A 27365-nucleotide genomic window follows, 5' to 3' on the forward strand; every position below is an offset into this window, starting at 1 on the left:
GATATCAATCATATATTTAAAATAAAAACATCAATTTTGGTCATAATGGTTGTCATAACTTGTAAATTACAAATGACAATCTTGATCTTATATTTGAATCTACCAATACAAAAATGCATGGTATAGAATAACAAATAAAAATATATAGATAAGAATGCACATATTTTATGTTTGAAGGACATGTGGTTACCAGTAGACCCCTGCTTTACATAGACTTTGGTCCATTCTTTATTACCATCTCGGATAGATTCGATGGTCTTCTGTATAGATTTAAAGTCCTCATGGGCTTCAAGATCGACGACCATTGTCTTCACCATCAGCATCACAGCGGCGTTTATGGTAACTCTCAATAAAAGAGAAGGTGCAGAAAAGTCACGTAGAGAAGGAATTTCATCATCATGTGCTTACTTTGACTGTGTAAGTTAAAATATAATATAGGTTGAAGAAATCATAATAGAAGTGTACAAAATCTGAATAATATTGCTTCTATATGAATGAAGAGTTTAAAAGATGGCAAGTGTTCAGAAGTAGTTTTGTTATTAGAAGAATGCGAATCTTTTAATATATGAAGTTGCATAATTGCTTTTTTTTTTTTTTTGTTACAGGTATGCTTGTAGTCCTTGCAATATTTAAGGGCTAGTGTGATAAATTGAGAGAATGCAAAGAGATTTATGTTGAATACATAATAAAAATAGTGAAATTGTTAGGTTCCTTCGCTTAGTGCACGGACTTATATCTTTAAACTTAGGGTTGCAAATGATCCGAACCGAGTCGAGTATGTGAGTGTTCATGTTTGAGTTCGTTTATCATTAGCTTGTTCAAGTTTGGTTCGTGTTTGATTCGAGCTTTATTGTTTGTGTTCATGTTTGGTTCATTTAATTAAAGGGTATTCATGTTTGGTTCATGTTCGGTTCATTTAATGCTTATCGAGTTTTAAACAAATAAGTCTTAACAAACTATGTTCGTGAACATATTTAATTAACAATCTATTGAACGAAAAGACATTAAATTTGTTCATCAACATGTTAAACAAAAATATAACAAACATGGACAAATGTGAAATGTCTTTTGTTCATAAAATTAAATTTATAATAAAAGCAGTTGTCTATTTAAAATGAAAATATGATTAATCTATTTGAGTAAATTCTTAAATGAAGCTTACATGTTGCGTTTTTCTCCATTCGAGCTTTTATCGAGCTTAATGTCCTCGAGCTTGTTCATGAACTTTAAATGATGTTTTTCGTGAACATAAATGAATCGAGCATATTAGTGTTCAAGCTTGTTTATTTAATAATAGAGTATTTAAAATATTATTTAAGTTTGTTTGTTTAGTTAGTTAAACAATCACAAACAAACTTTAATCGAATCGAGCATCGAGTAGCTCGTCGAACGCTTTGTTCGCTTGCAGCCCTATTTAAACTCATTCAAAAATGATAAATTTATTTTCCGCATAAAAAATTAAATATTTATTTAGGTTATGGTTTAAGATAATTTTTTTCGTTTCTTTGTTTCCAGATAAAACTTTTTTTTTACTATTAATTTTTTTATTATTTTCTCATAATTTTCAAAATTTTATAACAATAACAAAAACAACAAGTCTTCGTCCCACTATGTGGGGTCGGCTACATAAATCATGTTTCTCCATTGTGTATTGTTAAAAGTTAAATTCTCGTTTAAATCTAATAAAGAAATATCATTTTTAATATTTTCTAACCAAGTCTTTTTAGGTTTTCCTCTATCTTTCTTAAAATGATTCAAATTTAATACATCTACTTTCCTGATCGGTTCATCGGAAGACAGCCGTTTTATGTGACAAAACCATATAAGGAGATTCTCTCTAATCTTATCTTCCAGTAGTGCTACTACAACCTTTTCATGTATATGCTCATTTCGAATCCTAACTCTAAGGGAAAAACCACTCATCCACCTGAGCATCCTAATCTCCGCAACACTTAACTTAGTATTATGCTTCTCTTTTAATGGCCAACTTTCGGCACCATAAAGCATTGCAGGTCTCACCACCATCTTATAGAATTTTCCCTTAAGTTTGAGGAGGGCTTTTCTATCGCACAACAAGCCCGATGCATTCCTCCACTTCAATCATCCAACTTGAATTCTGCTGATAATATCAACATCTATTTCACCATCATTCTAAACAATTAATAGATCAAAGATATCTAAAATATGTACTCTTATTAATGACTTGATCGCCTAAAGTCACAATCCCATCAATAGATCTATTACCACTAAAATTACACTCCATATATTCAATTTTAGACATACTCAAATGAAAACCTTAATGACTCTCTAAAGTTAAACTCCATAATTCAAATTCACCTTCAACTCCCTCTCTAATCTTATCAACATTTTCAAAATTTTATATCATAAAAAAATTATTATTTTTTCCATCAACAAAAAAATATAAAAAATCGGACGACATAATAGAAATTATTGTATTAATGAAATGATATTACAAGGCTTAATTTAACATAAACCAGACGTTCATCCAAGCACATATAATAATAACTAAAAAAGCTCAGCCTTTGACTACAACAAAGCACACATATTGACACATACATAAATTAACAAACAACAATCAGTGTACTGTTCACTCTTTATAGGCGTATCAGTTCAGACTATCTCCTCCATGATCTCCTGGAAAGTGACCATCGCCGAAGCCGGCAGACCCAACAGCACATTGATACTCCTCCTCTCCTTCCCGTGGCTCAGAAACAGTATAACCTCCTTTTCCGGCAACGTCACCGGCCCCGACTGCACCGCCTCCCCCCACCCAAAATCCGTCACATGAAAAGCCAACCTCGACCAAGTCGTCAACAACAGCGTCGCCGCCAACGAAGGCCTCTCCCTCGTCGCCTCAAAATAATCAATTGCCGATCTCATATACCCATCCGTCACCATCCTCACCGCCTCCTGCACTTTCCCCACCGCAAAACCCACCGGATTCCCCAGCAGCTCTCCCGCGCTAGAGAGCGAGTTCGTCAGCACAATTCCGTTCCCGCAATACCCTTTGGGCAGCGGCGGCTCGAACCGGGAACGGCCGTCGACTGCGAAGAGCAGTTTGGTCTGTTGGTCGGGGTGGAGGTCCAGCGCTTGGGTTCGCGCCCGCCATACGAAGCCCGATAGGGCTTCGAAAGAGGTGCATTTGGAGATGGGTTCGAATTCCGTGGCCTTGGTTTTGAGAAGATCGAGTTTTTCCGGCGTGAAGGTGAATGAGCGGTAGAGCATCGGCTGGGATTCGTAGAGCTTGGCGGTTTCGGAAATGTCTTCGATCTGCCGGAATTCGTGGTGGGGAAATTGGATGAGGGGAGGGGTGCGGGCGGCGAGAATGCTGCGGTCGAGAAAGGGGGGGATGCTCAGGGGGAGATTCCGGGCAGTTTCGCCCCACGAGCTGACGAATTCCATGGCGCCGATTCCGTCGAACATGCAGTGGTTCATGGCCAGACCCAGGACGAAGCCGCCGCAGTTGAATTTGGTCACCTGTTTAATTCATGTGGAAATTTTTAATCATCATAATAAAAATAAATTAAGAAAATAATTTCTTTGATCACAAATAAAATCTAATAAATTTAAAAACTTTCTATAGAATATTAAAATAATTAAAAAAAATGTATTTTGAAATCAACCTGTCTTCAAATTAATTAAAATTTATGCTTCATACTGTTAAATTACTGTGCTCGTTGGAGAGGAAACCTCAGCCTTCATGAACCAACCACAAGCATTTATAATGTGGCTTCATAATAAATGATAGTAAATTTTTTTGGTCCCACAGGTATAGGATTATCAGTTATTTTCTCCGTATTTAAGGGGTTGCGATGTATGAGAGGGAAATCGAGTCTATGTTGGCCGGGGGTCTCAACCATGCTCGCCCACCAACCTAGCTAAGCATGGTGGGGTATAGTAACTATTTTTAAACTGAGGAGTCTGTCCAATTTTGCTTTACAATTAAATATTGTAAATGTAGCCATAAAGATTGAAATCCAAAGTATTGACTATTGACATATAAGTTATAAGCATTTAAAAGCTACATAAATCTCTTTATGAACACATGGCTTTATTCATTAAATGAAAAACAGAAAAAACTATATTTTTATGTAAAAATATCATAATTTTTTTTTTATAATACTATAAAGATTTTCCATCAATATTGTACATATATTCTATATTATCATATCATAGAATGTAAATAAATAAATAAATGATAGCTTCACTCTAGATAAAGATTAACTGAACGAGGTCCAACATTTAAAGATAAGAAAATATTTTAAATATGATCATATCATTTTATTTATAAAAAATAAAGTCGTAAGAACAAGTTTAAAATCAGATGTAGGCTTTCGTTTGAGATGGCTTTTTTAATATTGCTTCTTAAAATAATTTTCTGGTATAAAAGTTTAAATTTTTATAGTACAAAGCTACTTTAAGAATCAGTATGTAAGAAAGCCGTCCCAAACAATGTTGTAATATCTCTAATGATTTAGGTTTCGTTTGAGATAGCTTTTTTATAACTTTTTAAAATATTTTTCTAGTTTAAAAATTAAAATTTACATATTAGAAAATTGTTTTAAGAAGCAATAAAAAAGCCGTTCCAAACGAAACTTCAGACAATAATTTATTCATGATAGAATGGAATGATGTCCTCATTTATTTCAAATGAGTTTTATTAAAGTCTAATTTTAATATTCCTTTGAACTAATTCTAGGTATGTGAATCTACTAAAAGTGTTCATATTGATATTTTATGTTAAAATATCATAATATTATTTTATTATAATATTAATATAAAGATGTGCCAACATTAATATAAATGTATGAAGAAATATACATATCACTTGATCATATGCTGCACATATTTATCATAGAGTGTTTCAAAAAAGCCGACAATATGCCCTACCATGATGATATGATCGGATTGAAAATAAATGAGGTTTGTACTGTACAACTCAGATAAGAGTATGGATGTACTGCAAATTTGCTTTGGTGGGTTTAGGCTTTTATTTGAGTAGAAATTATTCTGTGCGGAATCTAAACAAGATGAATCGTCTCGATATTAAGTGTACATATTGTTAACACAGAGTGTGTGCAAAATTTTGATATATACTATATATAAATTTGTAGACCGTATGTATACTTATATATCCGAACGGTTCTTTCTGTCCAGATTCTGCACATAATTTATTTCTCATTAATTTGAGACGGTTTTTTATTGTTTGTTAAAGTTATTTTATAGTAAAAAAAATTTACTAAAAAATTATTATAAAAAAAAAAAAACGGTCCCAAATGAAACCTAAATCAGATGCATGCACATTATAACAATTTAAGTGTATGAATTTTTTTTAATAGAATAAAGATATTTTTTAAAAATTTGAAATTTGTATAAATTTGATAACTTAGAAAACACAATAACAAAAAAAAAAAGATCAATAGAGCTAAAGTATCTACGGTGGCTATATGAAAAATGATAAAAAGTATGTCACGAGTATAAATAATCAAAATAGAAAAATTATAAAATAAAAATAATATATCTTTAAATAAAAAAAAAGTTAGCATCATTTTACCATTGAAATAATTATATTATATTTATTAAATATTCTTTTAATATTTTTAATCAAATTTTAAATTTATTATACACGTTTAACAAAATATATATTAGAAGTTCCAGACACAAAACTACGAGCAAGAAGTTTAAGTAATATCGTATTCCCAAAAAAAAAAAAAAAAGGTTAGGTGAGTTCCTGGACATGTGTGGTAATGAAGTTTTAATCATTTTTCAATTGCATTTTTTTATTTTTTATTTTGGGGAATGAAAATTGCAGAATTCATTATCAACGGTCAAACTTTTAACTTTGTAATCTTTTAAAAATAGTAAAATTTTAATTAATGAGTTTTTTAAAGTAATAAAAAATTAAAATTTACGGTATCCATCCTTATCGTTGAATCAATTTTCGATAAGTGTAATATATAGTTTACATAAATTATAATTTTTTTCTTAAAAAATCTTATTCAGTCAATTTAACATATAATTTAATAATATAATAATTTATATTTTTCTAAATATTACAAAAAATAATCTTTCTTAATTATTTTACATATATGCCATTAAAATTTTATAAGTTTATATCAAACATAAAAATCTTAATATTTATTTAAATATAAAATTCTAATCTTAAATCTTAAATCTTAATATATATTTTAGCGTAATTTAAACTATAAGATATTATATAAATAAATATCAAATTTAGATATTAGATATATAAATGCATAATAACTGTGATAATGTATTTTTTTACTTGTTTTGTATGAAAATTCAAATTTCTTTTCCTAAATATAAAAACTTCGTCTAAACTAGGATAAATATTTTTTATTTATTTAATAATAATATTCAAAAATAGTTTTAATAAATCGTTTGATATTTTTTTGAATTAAATAATAAAATCACATTATAATTTATTAAGTTATCTTTGAAAATTAGATTAGTTATTGAAGATCACTCTGAAATTAGACCAAATAAGTATATAATCACTTGATTAGACTCGAGATCAATTTGCTTTACTCAAGATAAGATTATCTTGCTCAATGATTGGAACAGTTAGAGATCAAATCATTTAAAAAAAAAATTAGAAATATAAATATTTATATCATAAAAATATACTTAAGTTCATTTTTTATCCTAAAATAAATAAATCGTTTATATGTTTATCAAACAAGTAGCTCTTTTGATCATTAATTTAAGAGCTATCAATATTTTTTTTTAGATTTACATATTAAATTCCTATCTATATATAATATCTAAATCTTAAAATATATATATGAAACGTTAGAATAAATTAATATTAATATTATTTTTTATAACATTTAGATATTGTATACAAAATTACATAAAAAAAACTAATTAAGTACGATATAATTATTTCTAAAAAAAAAATTATAAGGCAATCTTAGCTAATAATCAGTTTCTCACCTGAGCAACCATGGGGGGTATTTCCAGTATGTTCTTCGCATCAGGAACATTATAAACAAGCTTGCCAAGCGTAGCCGGATCAGGCTTGGCGATATCGCCGATGTCCGCCATGTCGCAGTCTGCCTCGGCTTCAACGAAGACGGCCCCAACGCCATCGCAGTCCACTATAAGCTTCCCTTGCTCGCTTATCGTCAGCCGACCGGCTAACGGATAGTAGTGAACTAATACCTTCGCCAACGCATCCTTTATCACCTCAGCAGCTTTCTCGTTCCCTTTCTCCTCTGCTTTAAAGCAGTAGATGGTTTGAACTATAACGGCTATATTCTGGTCCAGATTTGACAGAAAGTAAAAACCCTTTGTGGTTTCCTCAGCGGGAGGAACAAGCGTTGGTTCCCCTTGTTTCACTCGGAGCTCAAAAGCTTTGCCGTTGCCGTTGATGCTGCCATTCTCTGTGACAGCCATGATCTGCTCAACCTGGGAGATGATTAGAACAGATTACGTTAAGTAGCCTAAGATATTTACGAGTATTAATCTTGGGAAGAAGAAGCTTACAGTGAGGGCTGAGGATTTGAAGAAATTTAATGGTTGAAGAGGAAAGATTGGAGATTGGGATGGTTTGTGAGAGGGGAGGAGGGCTATATGTATGTGAAGAGAGGAAGAGAGGAGGAAGGGGTACTTCCAAGACGGTTAGAGTAGGAGACCAAAAGCCATGGAGATATCTTTTTCTTAGATTTGATGCACAGAGAAGAAAATTTTGCGTTAATTAAGATATTTTAATATGATAAGCTTAAAATCATCAGTTTTGATTTTATATAATTAAGATATTTATATAATTTTACTTTATAGAAATAGGAATGAAGGTGATATGAGAAGACTTGGCTTGTTTCTTTTCTGGATAATTTGGTGGAGTTGGCCACTGGCAATTGAACTACCCACAATAATATTGATATATCGTGTTGGTCAGATAGGTGAGGTTGGCCTCCCAATTAAATTGGTCTATTGAGTACGTATGAAATTTATTAAAATTCAGGTTTTTTAAGGCGCTGATTAAAATTAATTGCATGGTCAATGTTGTGACGACCCATCCGTAAAATTGGCAATAAATACTTAGAGATCTTCAATTGAACGAAAAGTCAAATTGAATATTTTTTTTAAAGGCTAAGAATTTTTTTTTTCGAATATATCAGATATTTAGATCAAATTTTTCATTGTGATAAATTTTAAATGTTTTAAACTTATTTTAAGATGGATTTAGTTTTCACTTTAATTGTTTGTTTCATTCATTGTACTTATAATCAATTTTTTGTTCACCTCGCTCTGCTACGGTTCTTCTTAGCCCTTCCGGGGTCGCACGGCGACCATCGCTTATGCTCTGAAGTTCTGGATTGGGACACTTTAGTGCAAAATTGGAGAGACACTGATCGATTTCGTCAGGGTCGCACGACAAAGGTTCCACTCAGGGTAGTTTCTCTCTTTCCCTATGGATTTTTTTCCTCGTGTTGTCCAGTGGTTTTGGTTTTTCCTAAGCATTGTTGTCACCATCATTCCGGTGGATGGCGGTAATTCATATTAAGCTGGATGATCCCAATTTTTTGAACAGTAAATCAAATTCTCGCTCTTTTTTATGTTGTTTGGGATGTTTCTTCGCCTGTTTTTGCGGATGTTAAACCCTTCCATTTTTGAGGGATGCCTTAGCAATGGATTTTCAAAGATGAAGTATTTGCACTTGCTGCCCCATTTGCTTTCTCTCTTATAGGCTATTTCCCTAATCATCGCCCATCCTTGGAGTTGATTAAGAGGTTCTTCTTTAACTTGAAACTAAACGGTTAGTTCTCTGTCAACTTGTTGGACTCACGTCATGTTATGATAAAATCGAGTTGTGATATGAATCATTGCATAATTTTTTCCCATTGATAGTAATTGTTTTATGAAGCTAACTAAGTGGTCTCCTTTTGTGGATATTGCGAAAGAGTCACCAATTGTTCCGATTTGAATTTATTTTCCAAAGTTACGCCCCATTTTTTTCTCTCCATATATTCTTCACGACCTGGGTTCCATTTTTAGCAGTCCCCTTCACACTGATACTACCACTACTATGGGCTCTCGTTCGTCCGTTGCAAGGGTGTTGGTGGAGTTTGATATCACGAAACGTTATCTTGAAAATGTTTGGATTGTCCCGAAAATTTTTGATTATATTCAAAGTATTGTGATGGATAAGTTTACATCCTGTTGTGAGCATTGTAAATCTTTAGGTCATGCTAAAAAAGAATGTACTCTGCTTCATCCTTATTTACTTAAGGACCCTAATCTGACTAGGGATAATTTGAACAATGTTGTTGGAGCCTCATCTTATTAATCATCCAGTTAATGTGGATGTTAGGCTTACTAATGAGGTATATGATAATGTCCAAGGTAGTGGTTGTGTCAATTTAACTTTGGATGTTAATGCGGGGGTTGCTACTGTAGGTCTTATAGAAAATGAATATTTGTTTTTACCCTATGTGAGGGTGGGACTTTTGTCTGATCATGTCGTTTTGGGTCCTCAGGATTGTGGTATTTCTGTGTTGGTTAAGGATCGTACTGAGAATGTGGTACTCTATAACTTGCTATCTATTAATACTGTTTGTTAGCCTCCTACTTAGCCTTGTATTATTAAGAAGGATTCTTGCTTTGTTAATTTGGTGGTGCTGAATGGCTCTTCTAGCAATGTTCATGACAAGCCGCCACATTCTTCCTCTGAGAAAGAGTTATCACCTAATACTAAAAAAATCTATAAATTATGTATCTGTCATAGATGTACTAGTTTCTCTTATCTCAAATGCATATCTGAAAGCACAATTGTTGTTGAACCTGATTTCTCCCTGTTTGGATCTTTCTAACGGCATGGATGGAGCTCTTTCCGCGCCTTGCAGGGGTTTTGAGGATGAATTAGATGATCTGATAGATGAATTGTATAGTTTAAATATTAGTCAAATCATTGATAAAGCGTTTTGTCATAGAGGTGGCCAAATGGGATAAGAAAAAAGTAAAAAAGGAAGTATTTTTGCTTGATTTTTGTCCTTGTATTTTATGTTGTTTCCACTGATCGAAAATCTGGTGCTGATGTTGGACTTCTTTTGGCTGTTGGCTTGAGTTTATTTTTAGTGTGGGGCCTATTGTGTTGGCCCACCCTTTTCTGATTGCTATTTGTTTTGGTCGATGGGGCTATTGACTAGAGATTTTGGTTATTTGCTTGGGTGGTTTTCTTCATGGTTGTGATAGTTATAGGGTTTTGGTTCTTTTTCAAGACTAGACAATGATGAGGCAAGTTTTTGCTTGCTCCCGTGGATGTCCATGGCTTGTTGGCAACCTTGGTGGTTGATTCTTATGTTTGGTCTTTGTTGGTTGTTTGGTTGTTCTTTCCATTGTTCTCTCTACCTCCAATGGATGATCCAAGTTTGACAGTTGGGTGGCGTTTTTTATTCTGAATGCCTTAGGGCCTTATTTTCATTCTCTCTATTTTTGGAATTTCAATCTCTCGCTTTCATGACATTTTCAGCTTTGTAATGTCCTGTTGTGGCCTCCTTTGACCTTTGTTTGTACTCCCCTTCATCTATGGAATATAAAAATCTTATAAAAAAATATTGTATTTATTTTAAAATAAGTTCAATAATTTGGGACATTGCTTTACCAAATATTTTTTTTGGCTAAATATGATGATGGATTACATTATTTTTTTACTTCGGCTAACTTGCATTTTTAATTAATAAAATTAATAATATTTTTAAAGATGACCTTCCTCAGGCATGAATCTCAATTAAAATTTCTTTTAATCAAATTCAAGTCAATTAGAACTATAATTTTAACAAAATTATTGTCAATTTGAATGTTTTGATTAGATGAACACATTAACACCAATGGTGATTGATCTTTGAACAAAATCAGATCAAATAGTTTAAATATAATTGAAAGTTTTAAGCTATTAAATGTAGAACCTAATGATTCACAAATCTTACAAACTTATAATTAAATTGAGTATCTCAACAAGAATCTGAAAAGCCTACCTTCGCTTAATTATGACATCATTAAGGCATTTAGAAGCCAATATAATTGTATATGATCAAAGAAATCAATATAGGACATCGGGATCTGTTGCATGCTGGAAAATTTGTTTCGGTAGAATTTCTATTTCACGTCTTAGTATTCTGCAAAGATTCGTAATGAACATACAAAAATACTACTAGGATCATATAAATTTTTATGTGAAAACCCCAAAAGAGAAAAAACCATGGTATTTAGAGTACAACAACAACAACAACATCATCAAGCCTTTATCCCACTACGTGGGGTTGGCTACATGAATCCTTTTTCTCCATTGTGACCTATTAAAAGTCAAATTCTCATTTAATTCTAATAAAGAAAGGTCATTCCTAATATTTTCTAACCAAGTCATTTTAGGTCTACCCTTACCTTTCTTAACATAAGTCAAATCTAATACCTCTACTCTCCTAACCGGGTCATCAGAAGGTCGCCGTTTTATGTGACCAAACCATCTAAGGCGACTCTCTCTAATCTTATCTTCTACTGGAGCTACTCCAACCTTTTCAGGTATATGCTCATTTTGTACCCTATCTCTAAGGTAAAGCCACTCATCCACCTGAGCATCCTCATCTCTGCCACACTTAACTTAGTATTATGCTACTCTTTTAATGGCCAGCATTCGACACCGTAAAGTATTGAAGGCCTCACTACCATCTTATAGAATTTTCCCTTAAGTTTGAGGGGTACATTTCTATCACAGAACGAGCCCGATGCATTCCTCCACTTCAACCATCCAACTTGAATTCTGCTGATAATATCCCCATCTATTTCACCATCACTCTGAACAATAGATCCAGGATATCTAAAACGTGTACTCTTATTAATGACTTGATCTCCCAAAGTCACAATCCCCTCACTAGGTCTATTACTACTAAAATTACACTCAATATATTCTGTTTTAGATCTACTCAAGCGAAAACCTTTAGACTCTAAGGTTGGCCTCCATAATTCAAGTATACCTTCAACTCCCTCTCTAGTCTTATCAACAAGAAGAATATCATCAGCAAAAAGCATACACCAAGGTACATCCTCTTGCAAATGTCTAGTGAGAACATCCATGACTAAAGCAAAAAGATATGGGCTTAAGGCTGATCCTTGATGTAACCCAACCGAAATAGGGAAATACTTGGTCAATCCACCTTGTGTTTGAACACAAGTAATAGCTCCTGCATACATATCTTTAATGATTTGAATATAAGCATTATTGACTCCTTTCTTTTCAAGACCATGGTATTTAGAGTCTAGTTACAAAATTAACCATATAGTAAGTGATACAATGATCGTCCTTTTTTTTCACTGTTGAAGAAGAGAAAGAGTACAAAGATTAATTGTCCTTAGATGGATGATATTTGCCCAACAATAAGGCTTAATTTTTTCAAAAGGGATTTAGAAAAAATTATTGTCCATAGGTGGACAAATATACCCATTAGCAGGTTTAAATCTTTTTTGTATTCTCGAGAAAGTGATGGATTTTTTAAGCTGGCTGTCGATAGTGATGGTGGCAATAGTTAGTGGTGGTCGTCGGCAACGTGACTGGAAAATGCAAGAGAGCTCTCACTAGTTCTCTCTTCTTCTTTTTATCCTCTTCTCTCATGTGAAGAATGAGGGCCTATTTATAGATTTTTGGAAGTGGCATGCTCTATAAATATGGAGAAAATCCATGACAAATTAGTAGTTCTCCATTAGACGATCTATATTGATTCCTTTGATCATAGAGCTTTCATCAAGCATTTAAGTACCATAATGATATCATGATTAAGTGATATTGGGCTCATCGGATTCGTCCAGTCAAGCCACTCAATTCGAGTATAAAAATGTCATGTTTAGAAATCATTTGGTTTCTAAATTAATGCTTTTAAGTTTGCAGGTATGCTTCAGCTCCTTGATTTGAACCCATTTGGACTCGGATTGGACTGATTTTGGTATTATCGGGTTTGTTATATCGAAACATTCTTACTGAGATAGGTGTTTGGATAGTTGTAAATTAAATTTTAAAGGTTTCTAATTCAAATATGCCTCAAGATTCATGTTAGATCAAGGTGATTTTTGGTAATGTATTTGGAGCATTTTGAATTTTGATCATATTTATGAAGCATATCACTCCAAAAAATCATAAGTCCCAATCATGAAGCATAGTTTGCTGGAGATTCAAGAAAGCTTAGATGCTTGAAAAATCGTGAAGCACCGACCAACCATCACTTGATTGTTGTCATTGAACCCCTGGTCATCACCTTATCACCGTCATTAGATCATCACCAATAATCATCGATGAACCATTACCATCGAGCCTCCAAGCTCTGTCCGCCAAGTACAATTCTTTGGTCATTGGCTATGGCCCTCCAATTTTCATCGCCCAAATACGATCTTTTGATCATTGTTTCCTAGCCATAATCATTGTTTCCTTTTCTCTCATGTGAAGAATGAGGGCCTTGACAATGGTCTTTTGACCACTATTTCCTAGCCACAATCACTTGATCATTCTCATATAACTACAATAATGCTTGTTAACCTTGATGCCCACCATCGTCAACAACATCAATGTAAGTCATCGCTTATACAATTGAAGTGCATTAATGTCATCACAAAAATGCCAAAACCCATTGCCACTAACATTGATGCAAAACATCACTTACAAAATTGATGTAAGTCACTAACTCCAACTCTAACTCCCGACGTTAAGACCCAAATTTATGCTAGAGTTATTTATTTATAGTCCCACCTACATAAGAGAAAGTGACCAAACATATAGTAAATGATCTCTTGAAGATAACTCCTATGCTATAAAGCTCTTCAAATTTGCATCATATAATCCATTATGTACAACTTTTATCTACTATCTTGTATCAATATATTTCCCAATTATGAAGAAGGCTAACATTTATAATTGATAGCACATATTAATGGAATTATTTGAAATGAGCTAGGCCTTATTTTTTTTTTTTTTAAGATATTCATATAATAACTCTAGTTATATATATATATATTGGTTCTTCTTATAAAATTAAGAAATTAATTTTTTTTTCTTTTGTTTCTAATACTCTAGCATGAGCAACATTAATGAAAATTATTTCTATTCAAACTAAGCCTCTTTAATGATATAATGTATAATAAATCTTGTTTTTAATACAGAAAAGCAAACAAAAGAAACATTCTAAACATTGTATTGAGAAATTATTCTGTTCGGAGGCCGGACACAGAACGTCGTCTGGAGATCAACCTGAATGCGACATGTCAGTGGTACCTAGCAGTATTGAGCCGCAGTACCGAGCAAAGAAGTGACGTGGCACATTCTGATTGGTCTCCTAATATCGTTCGGAATTTGCAAAGAATAATTAATCCATCTTGCCGGAGAGGGTGGCGTAACCAAGCTGCTTTTGACTTTCCAATGAAGCTAATGTTTTTAATAATTATTATTTTTTATATAATGGGGAAATTAAACGACCATAGCGTGCTTAAGAAACAAAGTCAACAGTGATTTTATATTGCAATTTGCCACTTCCAGCTTGATGATCATGGAGTGTAATTTTATTTATGATCGATTACGTATTAATGAAGGTCTATAAAATTAGCGTCGGTATAAAGTACTTAGACGTAATTAATCAAGTGACTATTAATGTTTGATAATTTCGAAAGCAAGTTTCAATATCGTAACTCTACTAATTATAATTACAGTGATTGTTTAGGTGAAAGGGCGCATAAGATACTGAAAATGTGATTTATTTCTTTGCCTTCTAAGAGATTGACGAGTCCATCAGGAAAAATGCAATAAATAGTGAAAATTTTTGTTGTGTTTGGATAGAAGCCCAATCTGGGTCAAAAAAGGCATTTAATTCTATATAGGGAAGATGAATTCTATAAGGATATTCCTTGAGGTAGCATGAAAGATGTGGAGCAACTACCATGGTGTTGTTAGCTAGAGAAATTATTATGTGCGGACACTGGACAGTTCGGAGGCCAATCAGAACACGCCATGTCACCCGATACCTAGCTGTACCCAGCACGCGTTTTGATTGGCATCCGGACAGGCGTCTAGTGCCCCTACAAAATAATTTATCTCTTGGCTGAGCAATAAATTGACATAATTTTTATAGGGTGAAGATTATGTTGGGACGAGATAACATATATTAATAGACCCACAAAGTCATCTATAGTTTGACACATCAGTTAGGGCTTCGCCATGTGAAAGCATTCAGGTGGCAGCTGTGAAGGGATCCATTGGAACTTTGGTTAGCTTGCTGGCGCGAACTCTTTCATCTTCTAATTATTTTGAAGTATAACTCGATCGGTCAAAATGCTGTGGTTCAAAACATTTAAGAAAAATATTTCGATATCAAATCATAGCAATTACTTGTTGATAGTACCTTTTTATCGAGAATTTGGTAGAAATTATCCTAAATCCTTATTCTTGGATTAGTTTGATTTCGTCTGCATGGAGTCAATCAAGTGGATATATCCGTGCAATTTGTGCGGACACCAGACGGGAGAATCGTCAAGTTTACGCTTAGGTACCGAGTGGTACCAAGCTGCAGTACCGCTCGGTACTAAGCTCGGTATATCAGACTTTACGCATTTTTATTAGGATCTGAACTCCCCACAAAATAATTTTTCGTGGCCGGGAGACTTGCAATAGCTGCAATACGAACACGAACTGTCTTTATTGTGAGTTTGTCATAGCTGGAATGGGAATTCGGAGTCCCACTTGGATTACTTTTGATAGCAAATGCCATCCTGTAGATGTTTGTGGTTTCGAGCTTTGTCCAATGTGACGGTGTTGTTCTTCTTGAGAAATCAGCCAGAACAATTGGTTGATAGGATCCATCACAAGAATTTGTCTGCGAATTTATTAAAAAGGGTCATCGAGCTCATTTAAAATGAGAAAGAAGGCTGCTGGTGAACCTCTAAACGTGCAAAAAGGTCAAATTTTGTTGAACTCTTGCCATAGGGTTTTTTAATTTGGTGAAATATTTAGGGACAATTTGTTGATCATGCATTAAATAGAATAGTTCATGACGTTATTCAGAAATTTTTGGACTACTAATCTGTTATAATTTATTGTTAACATTGATCCAAATTTTTTAGGCGCCTTACGAGTATCTTTGTTGGGTCCTAAAAATTTGCGACGGTAGAGGGAAACGGAGACTAGCGTCCTAATTTTGTACGAAGATCCAACATACAAACAAATAAAAGATAGAGATATAACATTCATAATAGATACCAAAGTTTTTTACGTGGAAACTCCTGAAAAGGAAAAAAAAACCATGGGACTTGGCCGAATTTGAATGAATCAACTATTATTGATGATTGATTACAAATAATATTCCTCATCGGAAGAAGGTTTTGACTTAATGAAGCAAATATATATTGTATATAGCTCGTTACATGGTATTGCTCTTAAAAGAGTGTTGACATGTTTGTGTTGGCTATCAGACTATGGTTGTGCAACAGTGGTTAGAGTGGTCGAAGTTGGCGGGCGACAAGAGGTCGGAGGAATCGTAGTCGGTGGGCGAAGGTGGTTGAAGGGATTGTATTCAGATATTATTGTTGGTCGGAGGGACCATAGTCAGGGGGCTACGGTGGTCGAAATGATCGGTAGGGTTGTAGATAGCGAGCAATGACGGTCTGAGGGATTGTAGTCAACAAGTGGGTGAGATTGCAAGGTCAACAGGTAACGTTGGTCGGAGTAGCTGTCACGCCCCAAGATGAACTATGTGCAGGCCGATATTTTCTACAGTGCCGATCGGCCTGGACGATCCAAAATCGTCCTGGACGATCCTGAGAGAAAAAAAATCCAAATCAGAGAGGAACAGTAAGGGAACGAGGTCTCACAGTAGCCGTAGTCGGCGAGCGATGGTGGTCACATGGACCATAGTAGACAGGCGATGGTGGTCGGATGGATTGTAGTCAGCAAGTGATGATGAACGAGGGGATCGTTGTCGATCGAGCACGGTGGTTGAAAGAATCGTAGTCAGTAGATGATGATGGTTGGAAGGGTCGTAATCGACAAGTGATGCTGGTCTGAGAGATCATAGTCGACAGGTGTTGGAGGTCGGCGGTCAGGAGGCGGTTTGATGATGATTGAGCGAAAGTCCGACGAAAGTCGGCATCTGGGTGGAAGTATGGAGACGACCGGCATACATGAGGTAGTTTTACGGTGGTCGACAGCTAGGCGGTAGTCTGGCAACTGTTAAGCGGAAGTTTTGTGGCGGTCGACAGCCGGGTGGTAGTCCAGTAGCTGTCAGCAGCCAGACGTTGGTTCGACGATGGCTGAGTGAAAGGCAGGCGACGATTGAGTGGAAGTCCTTCAACGGCTGGGTGAAAGTCCAACGGCAGTTAGCGACCAGGTGGTGGTGCTAGAGCTTTTGAAGCCTTAGAGCTTTCTCAAATCTCTAGCCAAATGTCCATTTGAACCTTTCTAATATGCTTCAGGCCCCCATTTGAACCTTTCTAATATGCTTCAGGCCCCCATTTGGATTCATTTGAACTCAGATTTGATCGATTTTGATGTTGTTGGGTTCGTCTCTTCTAGTCATTCAGTTTGTCTATAATTTGCTAAAATTGGAGTTGGGATGATCCAAAATTTAGTTTTGAAAGTTTTCAATTTAAATATATCTTGAGATTCGTGCTCTATAAAAACTATTTTTTGGTGGTGCATCAATCCTAAACTCATAAAATTAATAACCAGGAAATTATTATGTACTTATTTCAAATTCAAGAATTGAGATATCGTATATACGTGTAGGTTGTGGGATAAAGCTATCAGTGCAGCCCAATATATTTTTTCGCAGGAGAGGGCTATCATCATGGCTCTGCTCTAAGAAATATAATTGTCTCCCATCAATATCTGCAAGCAATGACTGATGTCAGGGCTATTTCAATGGCGAAAATAGCAAAAATTGAGAGGATCTTTTATACCTGTCCTATCAATGGAGTAATGAAGCGACGGATTGAAGTGTGGCATCTGATAAGAAATATGCTGATAAGCAAGCTGCCGGATACCAAATCGAGGAGGAAAGGAAAGCAGAAGTACAAGCACGGTGCAATGATCGGCTAGGTAAGAGGCAAATTATTAGGGGGCGCCCGGGCCGGACACTGGACATCGTCCAGAGATCAATAAAAATGCTCCATGTCACTTCAAAAAAGTACTGCACTCGGTACCGAGCACGATACCGAGCGTCAGTACCGCTCGGTATCAAGGGCGCAGTACCAGACGGTTTTCCCATCCGATGTCTGCACAGAATAATCCCACTAGATAAAAAGGGTAATTGGAATAGTTGGGAAAATAGTAAAACAAAGCCAATGAACGAGTCTTCGTATCTTAATTTTGTATTCAAAATGATAGTCTCTTCAAGAAAATTCCACAAAGTCCAAAATCACGTAAACCTGAATTCATTAGGATACTGAAATGAATAAAAATAGCAAAATTTGCATTCCAAGATCAGCTCCTTCCTCCGACCTTCAACTTCATTTTGCACCACCTATACATAAATTATGCAGCCACCATCTTCAAAAAGCTCTCTTGCTGAACAAATGGTTGGGCAAATATATCCACTACATGAACACCGTTCATTTACTACAAGATTTATTACAAGAGCTCCCTAACCCCTTCTTGCTTTGATTTCTTATTTCATTCTTTTATGTACTAAGGATGCTCAGATCTTACTTGCGACCTCCCTATGCCAACGAGTGCTTTTATTTTTATTTGGCAGTTGTGGACCTGTGGTATATAATGACTGCTGGTGATGATAGCGGACGTTTTTTTTTTTTTTTTTTTGATATTTAAATCAATTAAAGCAAATTCACACACAGTGCATTCACAAAGGCTCGAATCCAAGACCTCTTAGTTGGAAGCCTAAGTTTTCAACCAACAGGCTAAGATGAGGACGGTGAGAGGAGACTGGCTGTTGATGACAACGATGGTAGTTAGTGGCTGGCGGTGATGACATGTGGTGATTATTTTATTTTAAATATCGAATGACGTAAAAGTTGTTTTGAGGGTTTTGAAAAATAATTCGATTTATTTATTAATGAGTGGTGGGATTAGTTAATGTATAATGTTAAAAAGTTTAAGAGGTATGCGTGCTAGTGTGGAATGTTTATATTAATGAGTGGTGGGATTAGTAATTATTGGAGGTAAATTAATATAAAATAGATTTAAGTGGTTTTGAAATCTGTAGTGATGCAAGAAGTAGATTTAGACTTTGGCTTCGTTTGGGACCGCTTTTTTATTGCTTTCTAAAACGGAATTTTGTACTTAAACTTCGTATGTTTTAGAAAGCAATAAAAAGCCGTCCCAAACAAAGCCTTCATTGGGATAGCTTCCTCAATACTTTCTAAAGTAGTTTTCTAATAAAAAAATTTTAAGTTCAATAAATCTTTTACTAAAAAGCTGTTTTAGAAATAAAAAAATAAGCTATAGCTTCGTTTTGGATAGCTTTAGACCAAAGCTTTTTTATTATTTTTAAGAAAATTTTGTACTAAAACGCCGCTTTAGAAAGTATTAAGAAAGTTATCCCAAATAAAACTTTAGAGTCTAATTATGTTTTTTTAATTAAGCATATAAAACTCTATAATTGCCGTTTTAATAGCTTTAATTTAATCACATAAAATATGAAAATGATCCTTTTGCAAATTAAGTAGAGTTCAAAAATTTTTTGAAAAACATGTTGAATTATCATTTTGGTGTTATCATGATTAAGATCTTTCTATAAGGTTATTTATATTTACTTGTTTATTAAAAATTTAATCAAATAAATTTGTTTTTTTTAAGCTAACTTCAAAACCTTAAATCTTAAATTTTAATTACATTTGACATTTTATTTTATTTTATATAAAAGCTATCTAGTGCTCATGCATGAATATATCGTAGTTTAACCGTATCGATCGGTCATTTGTTAAATGATTTTGTTATTAGCAGTGTGAAGGAGACGGGGAGTTCATCCATATCACATTTCAAAAGTTACAATATATCATTAAATATGATCAAATGCTTGTGTCATGCATCAATATGATAGTAAGCATCTTCATACAAATGATGATGTTAGTGTCTCTATCTCAAAAAAATTCACAATAAAGAAGAGAACCCCAATAAAGAAGCTATAAGACTTTATATGATTATATCCTAATAAAATATTTGACATAATATATGAAACCATATATCAATAACTCAATGAATTCAATAAAATACAAATCAATTTCAAATTAATTAAATATCAAAATAATTATAAATTCATTAACTTTAATGATTATATTATTATCATGAATTTTTTAAGTGTATCAATTAAATTTTAAAAAATCTTAAATATTTGGTATCAAATATAGTTGAGTTCATAAACTATCAATTTCAACTAAAAATAAAAAATTCTGAACCAATTTAATATTGGCAGAACTTTATATATAAATTTAAATATTAAAAAAGATGAAAATTTTTCAATAAGCAAATCATATCTTATTGTCATAAAAATTTAAATGAAGACTAATAGCACATAATTGTTGTATTTTAGGTTTCATTCGAGACAGTTTTCTTACTCTTTTCTAAATTAGCTTTTCAGTACAAAAAATTTAATTCAAACATATTTTTTGTACTAAAAAGTTACTAAATTTAAAAAGCAATAAAAAAGTAATCTGAAAAAAATCCCCTTGAATTCAGGCTTCGTTCTTTTTTTCTACCTTCTAAAATAATTTTTTAGTACAAAAAATTGCTATAAGCATTAAGTTGTCTAGAGATGCATTCTATCAAAGTTGACTAAATCCAAATATCCTCAAAGTTGATGTTGTCAAAAGAGAGGATATACAAGCCAATGACAGTTGTTAAAAGTCACTTAGGTTTCATTTGGGACAACTTGCTTACTGCTTCTTAAAGCAGCTTTCTAGTAAAATAAAATAAAATTTTTGTACTAGAAAGCTGTTTTAAGAAGCATAACATAAGTTGTCCAAAACAAAACCTTAAAGCTAATCGTCCACTCAAAATAAACTCACTTGGTGAACAAGCTCTCAAACTCACTATTAATCTCAACAAGATAATTTGCTATGATACACACTAAAGAATTTGTCAAGGGTAACCCTCAAGGGTAACCCTTAAATGATCTTGTCCTCAACTTGGAACTTAACAAGAGTTAACTTAAATACTTGGATAGCTATCAATTGAGAAAGACTCGGGGGATTGTTTGATTGCAAATATTTTGAATGTACTATATTTAAAATGTATGTGCTTTGAATATTTAAGTGTTTGTTGCGACTAAAATAAATACAAAGTATTTCTCTAAGAAGTTTTGAATACCTCAAAAAATTCATTTTTTTAGAATTCACTTTGATCAATTGGGTGAATTCCAAATTCATTGTGCCTTGCGACCTCGTTGCTCTCACAAACTTGTCATCATCATGCTTACAAACATGTTATCGTTGAGCTCACTAACAAATATTTTTTATTTATTAATGGTGGCAAAAATATATACTCAAGAAATTTCATTGCTCTTCCAACTCAACTCAACAATCTTAGTGTTATTTTTCTAAGATACTCAACATATTTTCTCCATAGTTCTAAAATGACTTCGTAAGTCTAATATTATAATATTATGGGAGCATCCCTCATTCTCTACATGATCAACCGTCCTCTATAGTAGTTGATGAATTAGAGCTTCGTAGAATTGCAACCCAAAAGCTTTGAAAAAGTTATATAAAAAGAGATTACTCAACCTTTCTCATAATATCAAATGCATCGATCTGCATAATAGTTTTATCTATTATACTCCTGGCACTATAGGTGACATGAGTAGTAATGTCTCTATACAAATATAATTAGAGTGATTGTCAACATACATAGCCGACACTTTCTCTACATTTTGTGTCATGATGGTGCTATCAACCAGCCCTTCCTCGTCATTTTGTGGGGTTAGGGCATTTGTGCCAACATGTTTGAGCATAAATCCCACTAGGTCAATGATGATGACAGATCCAATAAAGTCATTAAGTTCGATATGCTCATGCTATATGTTGCCTCTTCTGGCATCTAGCTTGCCAGGCTCTTAGGTAGATAAGCACCGGTTGTTCCCTATACCAAACCAAAGGGGTTCCATTGTTGTGAAGATGGCCATGTACCAGAAGAACTAGCATGCCATGCCATTGAGGGCCTTATTATAGCAAATGTAAATGGGCTAGTATAGTCAAATGAGCTCACGTACATTGACTTCCTTAGAGGTTTGAAACGATCTATACACATTGGGTCAGCAGTTGTTTTCATGGGAACATCTGAAATCAACCTCATTGGTGCCTGAGGACACTTGGAATATCTACATCTCCGTTGTGTATAACCCTCAATATCTTAAAGAGCATCAAATGTGCAATATTTAATGAAGACTGACAGCTCCACCCTACTACTCAACTTTGCAATCTCATTGACCGCCTACTGCAATGCGCTTGCATTTTCCCTTTTCCCCCAACAAAAAGCTCTACAATGCTTCTAGTGCATATGAAGCAATCCAACTATTCATCAACAAAGCCTAACACATCAAAATCATGATTATGTAGAATATTCTGAAAAATGTATGGTATGATGCAACATGACTTACCCCCACCCTCTCATACTGTAGCATAATAATTTTTTTAAGTCATTTCCCTCTATTTGTTACGGATCTCAAGATACAATTATGTAAAATGACTAATTTTATTAAACTATGAAAAAATGTCTAACTATTAGGTGTCTTTTTTAGAAAATTCATAATAATTAATTTTTTTTATACTTTCCTAAATTTTTTTAAAATTAAAATTCTTTCTCTTAATTTTGTTATAAAATAAAGGGAAATTTATACACATAACACTTTATTTCATGACATTTACATATCTAACATTCAAAATATTAATATTACATACCTACCACTCATATAAATCTTTAATATCAAATATATCATTCCTATAATTCATTCATATCATCCTATAAACTTTAATATTTCATTCCATGCATTTAAATTTATTCTATAGGTGGTAGATATATAATGTTAATATTTTAGATATTAGATTTATAATAACATGAAATAAAATGATATACATGTAAATCTCCCTAAATAAATTCTTATTTGAAATTGGCCGCACCATCTTGACCGGCTCTATATTTTACTAAAATAAAATATACTTGCAGCCAACCACCCATCTATTTTAATTTTTAATTGAATACAATCTTCTTACAACCGACCGGCTTAGGAAGGATACGCGGGAGAGTCGGCGGAACTAGCAACGGAACTCTACTGCTAGTCGATGGAGGCGGGGAACATCTCCAGCGTTCTGCTCCTCCACAACGCCTTCATCGTGACCATGGACTCTGAGTCCAGAGTCTTCCGGAATGGCGCCCTCGTCATCGCCGGCGACAGAATCGAAGCAGTCGGACGCTCCCTGGATATTCTTCGAGACTTTTCCCATCGTGCTGATGAGATAATCGACCTCGCGGGGCGTTTCTTGCTCCCAGGTATGCATTTCTCCTCTTCCGCTTCCTGCTTGTCGGCGATGCTTTTGCTTCGGGTGGTGCTCACATTTGATTCATTTCGTGGGCTAGGATTTATCAATACTCACGTCCACACCTCCCAGCAGCTCGCGAGAGGGATTGCGGATGATGTGGATCTGATGACGTGGTTGCACGAACGAATCTGGCCGTACGAATCCAACATGACAGAGGAGGATTCCTACATATCGACGCTGCTCTGCGGAATCGAACTCATTCGAACAGGGGTCAGCATCTTTAACTGCACGGAGTAGCTCCTTAATGTTTTCTTGATCATTGAGCACAATGTTTTTTTCAACACATCTTTGTTTGCTCTTTTTTTTTTTTTTGGGTGGTCATTTTCAGCTTTTTATAATGATACTAGCAAATGCTGTGATGACAATAAAACTAGGTTTTTATAGTAGTGCTTCAACTTCTGACACGAGATGGCAAACAATGAGGACTAGTTTGTTGAGGGTGGAAGTTAACCACACATGGAAACAAACAAGGAAATAGAAATGCAGCAGAAAGTGAAGAACAACATATTTTAACATGAGAAAATCCGAAACTAGGGAAAAAACCACAGAGCCACGCTACACCAAAAAATCCACTCTAAAATTGGGAGAAATTTATACAGTTCTATTTTCTCTCTCACTCTCTAGTTGCTTCTCTTCTCATTTGCACCATTCTTATACAAACATAATAACAAACAAAGAGATACAATACATACCACCACGGGATGCCACCCTTAAAAGACAAGAAAGAAAAACTACCCGGCCTCGCAGTGTTGTCGTGCCAGTTTGGAGCTCTGCGAAGCTCAATGCTCTGTCTCTTGTGCACCTGATAGAGCGGCGACGCCAGATCTCGAGCGCTGCAGCGCTCTGCTCTCTATCTTTTCTCCAAGAAAACTATGCAGTGCTTGGACGCTCGGGTACACAGTGCTGGGGCGCTCGAGTATGCAACACAAGGTACACCCGAACCCAAATAGGAGGACCTGCGCACCCCCACCCATCGAGCACAATAAACTAAGTTGAAGTCTGTGGCAACAATACAACCCGATTGATGGACACAATCAGATTCCACACAGATTAACATAGTTTGTTTCACTATACGTTTATTTAGGCCTCAGTTTCAGAAGTGGCTCACATGGAAGTTAATTGCAAAGATATATATTTGTTTGTAGGAATTCACTTATTATAAATCAACCATGTGTTTGTCTGAGATGCAATTGCTTTCAATTTTACCCACCCTTATGTTAATTTTTCGTTACTTTATTACTATTCATGTAAAATTAATATCGAATCCATCATGTTAATGATTTGATAATATTTTATTTTTATTAAAGGTAAATTGTCTAGCTTTGAAGATTGAAACTCAGTCACTTTTTGAAGGTGAGTTTCTGGAATTAGAACTCATTTCCATGTAGTTCCCACCAAACAAACACTTGAACTCACTTTTGGATGTGAGATCCAATAAGTTCCAACACTGACTGAGAATTAAGTTGGCCCTTATTAGCCCATAATGAATGAGTTTGGCCCACTTATCTCCGGTGTGACCCACCTCTTTGATAATGGTTATTTGGATGCCTATAAGGCCTATATGGGAAAGTAAAGCACTTCTAAAAAATTAGTGATTATTCACAAAATCCTGTTATGTAGGTATCATGTTGTAGGCTTTATAAGAAGTTTTTGGTTTATTTGAATTGAAAATTATTTTCAAGAGGCAGATTAATTAGTTAATAAAAACTACCCATAGGATTTTTCAACTTTATGCTCAAAGGAGATAGGGAATGATAGAAAACCCTATAAAGATTCCGTGGTTTATTAGTTCAGGGACTGTTGATATATTTTGATATAAATATTCTAAAGAAATGGTTATTCTTCGAGTACTTGACTTGAGGAGCCTCGTGGCAATTATGAGTTATCTCATCTATGGTGACCTTATAGATCTATGTTGGAAGAAAATAGCACGAAGGCTAATTTTATAACAACTCTCAATCAATAAAGGGCTTCATGGCTTAGACTCATAAATATTACAATTAGAGAATAAAGGTAGCTTTAATCTTGACTAATAACTGTTGTTTAGTAGCCAGTAAAGCATAATCATCCTTTTTTTAAGGTCAAAACTGTCACTTATAAGTTTTGTAAATTATTATTTAATCTTCATTATAACACCACCTAACTATCAAGAATGTAATGTTAGTCTATGTAGCTTCTGTTTAGAACTACATTAACATTAAATTTAAATTAAATTTTAATTAATAATTTAACTCCTGCTTAATCTTTTTCTGAAAACACTTGCTTGTACTTCTTCGGCTATACTAAGTTCTTTCACTGTCCAAAATAACATCAACAATATTAGTTAACATTAAAATTCACCTTGGAGAAGTCGAATGTTGTCAAGGCAGTGCTGAACGCCTCAAATGTCATCAAGGGTAACATCAGATGCATCGCGGATCGTCAAAAATAGCACCAGGCACATTGACTTTTGTCAAAAACAACATCAAAGATATCCAAATTATTAAGTCTCGTTTACAAATTATTAAGATGTTTAAATAGTTTATTTTGCTTACTTCTAATTTCCTTCCTTCATGTCGAATTGAGATCACACAAATCACTGTTTATGCTTTCATTTTCCCTATCGAATATAAGAGAACTAATTGATTCATTCACAATTGGAAATAAAAAATATCTTCATCTCTACATTGAACAAAAGTTCACTTTTTCTCCTTTGCTTATGTCAAACAATATTGGAACGATTTGATAAATTTCTTCGTCCTTTGATTTCTTACTAACTTCTGTTTCTCTTTCATTGAATATGAAACTCAACAACTCTTCTTATCTATCTTCAATCAAACTCACTGAGTATGTTTGTACCTTCCTTCTCTTTCTCTGATTCCAGTGAATACACAAAAAAATGTAACTCTCTTCTCTTAACACTCTCCCTCTGTGTTAAATAGGAGCATCCCCTACAACTAGCCCAAATTTCCTCTCTGCAAATCAAAACCACAACTACATGCAAATTCCCTCTGTCTTCATCTTCACTGAACACACACAAACACAATCGAGTCGGAACTTAAACATGCAAGCAATCTCGTTCTTATGAGGGAGAAGTCGGCTGCTTGTGCTCGGTTCGCCGCTCACTGCCTCCCTTATTTGCAGCTATGCACTCCGATTGTTTTAAGTGGACTGATTCGGTTGAACCGTTTCACATCTAGCCAGTTATATCAATAGCCATCACAGTACGTATAAGAGAATAATATAAGGATTCAATCCCTTTTTGTTTGTTGAAGTTGGCGGTTACAAAGTGTATGAGGGATTGGTTAATTGACTTCTCTTACTCCATAACCGCTCCATTATGTGTAGAAAGTTGAGAGTGGGTAACTGACTTGTTGGTTTTTGCTGAACTTGGAGTCAAATTTAGAAAGAGTGGCTGGTTTGTATTGGAGGAGAGAGTTTTTGAGAAATGTAATTAAAATTCTATTCAACCCAAAATTGAAAGTTGGCATCCTCTTGGATCTTGGCAACAATGGTATCTAGATAACATTGAACTAAACACCCCTAAGGTCTTTATTGTTGATCTACATATGTGCTTTATGATCTATTCGAGCAAGAGGGATCAGAACGTCGACAAATAGAGGTCACGTTGCATGAAACAAGTTTGAATCATCAACATCACAATTGAAGCCACTAAAATGTTGTCCGCTCACAAAATGGACTGATCAGACGTGTCTAGAGTATCGAATTCACTAGAGTCCCACAATCGATTCAAATGAACGCGGCGAAAATGGACCACAGGCGTGACGTCATGTAGAAGTTGCCTAACATTGCTTGCTCACGAA

At 34.4% G+C, this 27365-nt stretch overlaps 2 protein-coding genes across 7 annotated transcripts in view; one reads left to right on the forward strand and one right to left on the reverse strand.

Moving 5' to 3' along the window:
* Window positions 1-2432: 2432 nt before the first annotated feature.
* On the reverse strand, window positions 2433-7680 carry LOC110103888 (omega-hydroxypalmitate O-feruloyl transferase). 3 transcript variants are annotated; one of them, XM_020832758.2, is made up of 3 exons: window positions 7531-7680; window positions 6979-7452; window positions 2433-3498 (listed from the first exon to the last, which is right to left on the reverse strand). In XM_020832758.2, the coding sequence occupies exons 2-3, from the start codon at window positions 7438-7440 to the stop codon at window positions 2632-2634; spliced, it is 1329 nt and encodes a 442-aa protein (XP_020688417.1). In that variant the 5' UTR covers window positions 7441-7452; window positions 7531-7680; the 3' UTR covers window positions 2433-2631. The 3 variants fall into 3 exon arrangements, with proteins under 3 accessions (XP_020688417.1, XP_020688420.1, XP_020688418.1); XM_020832761.2 differs by having other exon boundaries at window positions 6979-7443; window positions 7531-7583; XM_020832759.2 differs by lacking the exon at window positions 7531-7680 and having other exon boundaries at window positions 6979-7522.
* Window positions 7681-23201: 15521 nt separating this feature from the next.
* LOC110103880 (5-methylthioadenosine/S-adenosylhomocysteine deaminase) overlaps window positions 23202-27365 on the forward strand; it is a 45612-nt gene continuing 41448 nt past the window's right edge. For all 4 annotated transcript variants that reach the window (XM_028694577.1, XM_028694582.1, XM_028694583.1 and 1 more), the window contains exons 1-2: window positions 23202-23512; window positions 23600-23772. In XM_028694577.1, coding sequence (XP_028550410.1) covers window positions 23305-23512; window positions 23600-23772 — 381 coding nt within the window. In that variant the 5' untranslated portion in view covers window positions 23202-23304. The remainder of the gene's footprint in view (window positions 23513-23599; window positions 23773-27365) is intronic.

This window comes from Dendrobium catenatum, unplaced genomic scaffold (assembly GCF_001605985.2).
Source record: "Dendrobium catenatum unplaced genomic scaffold, ASM160598v2 fragScaff_scaffold_54, whole genome shotgun sequence".
Taxonomy (NCBI): Eukaryota; Viridiplantae; Streptophyta; class Magnoliopsida; order Asparagales; family Orchidaceae; genus Dendrobium; species Dendrobium catenatum.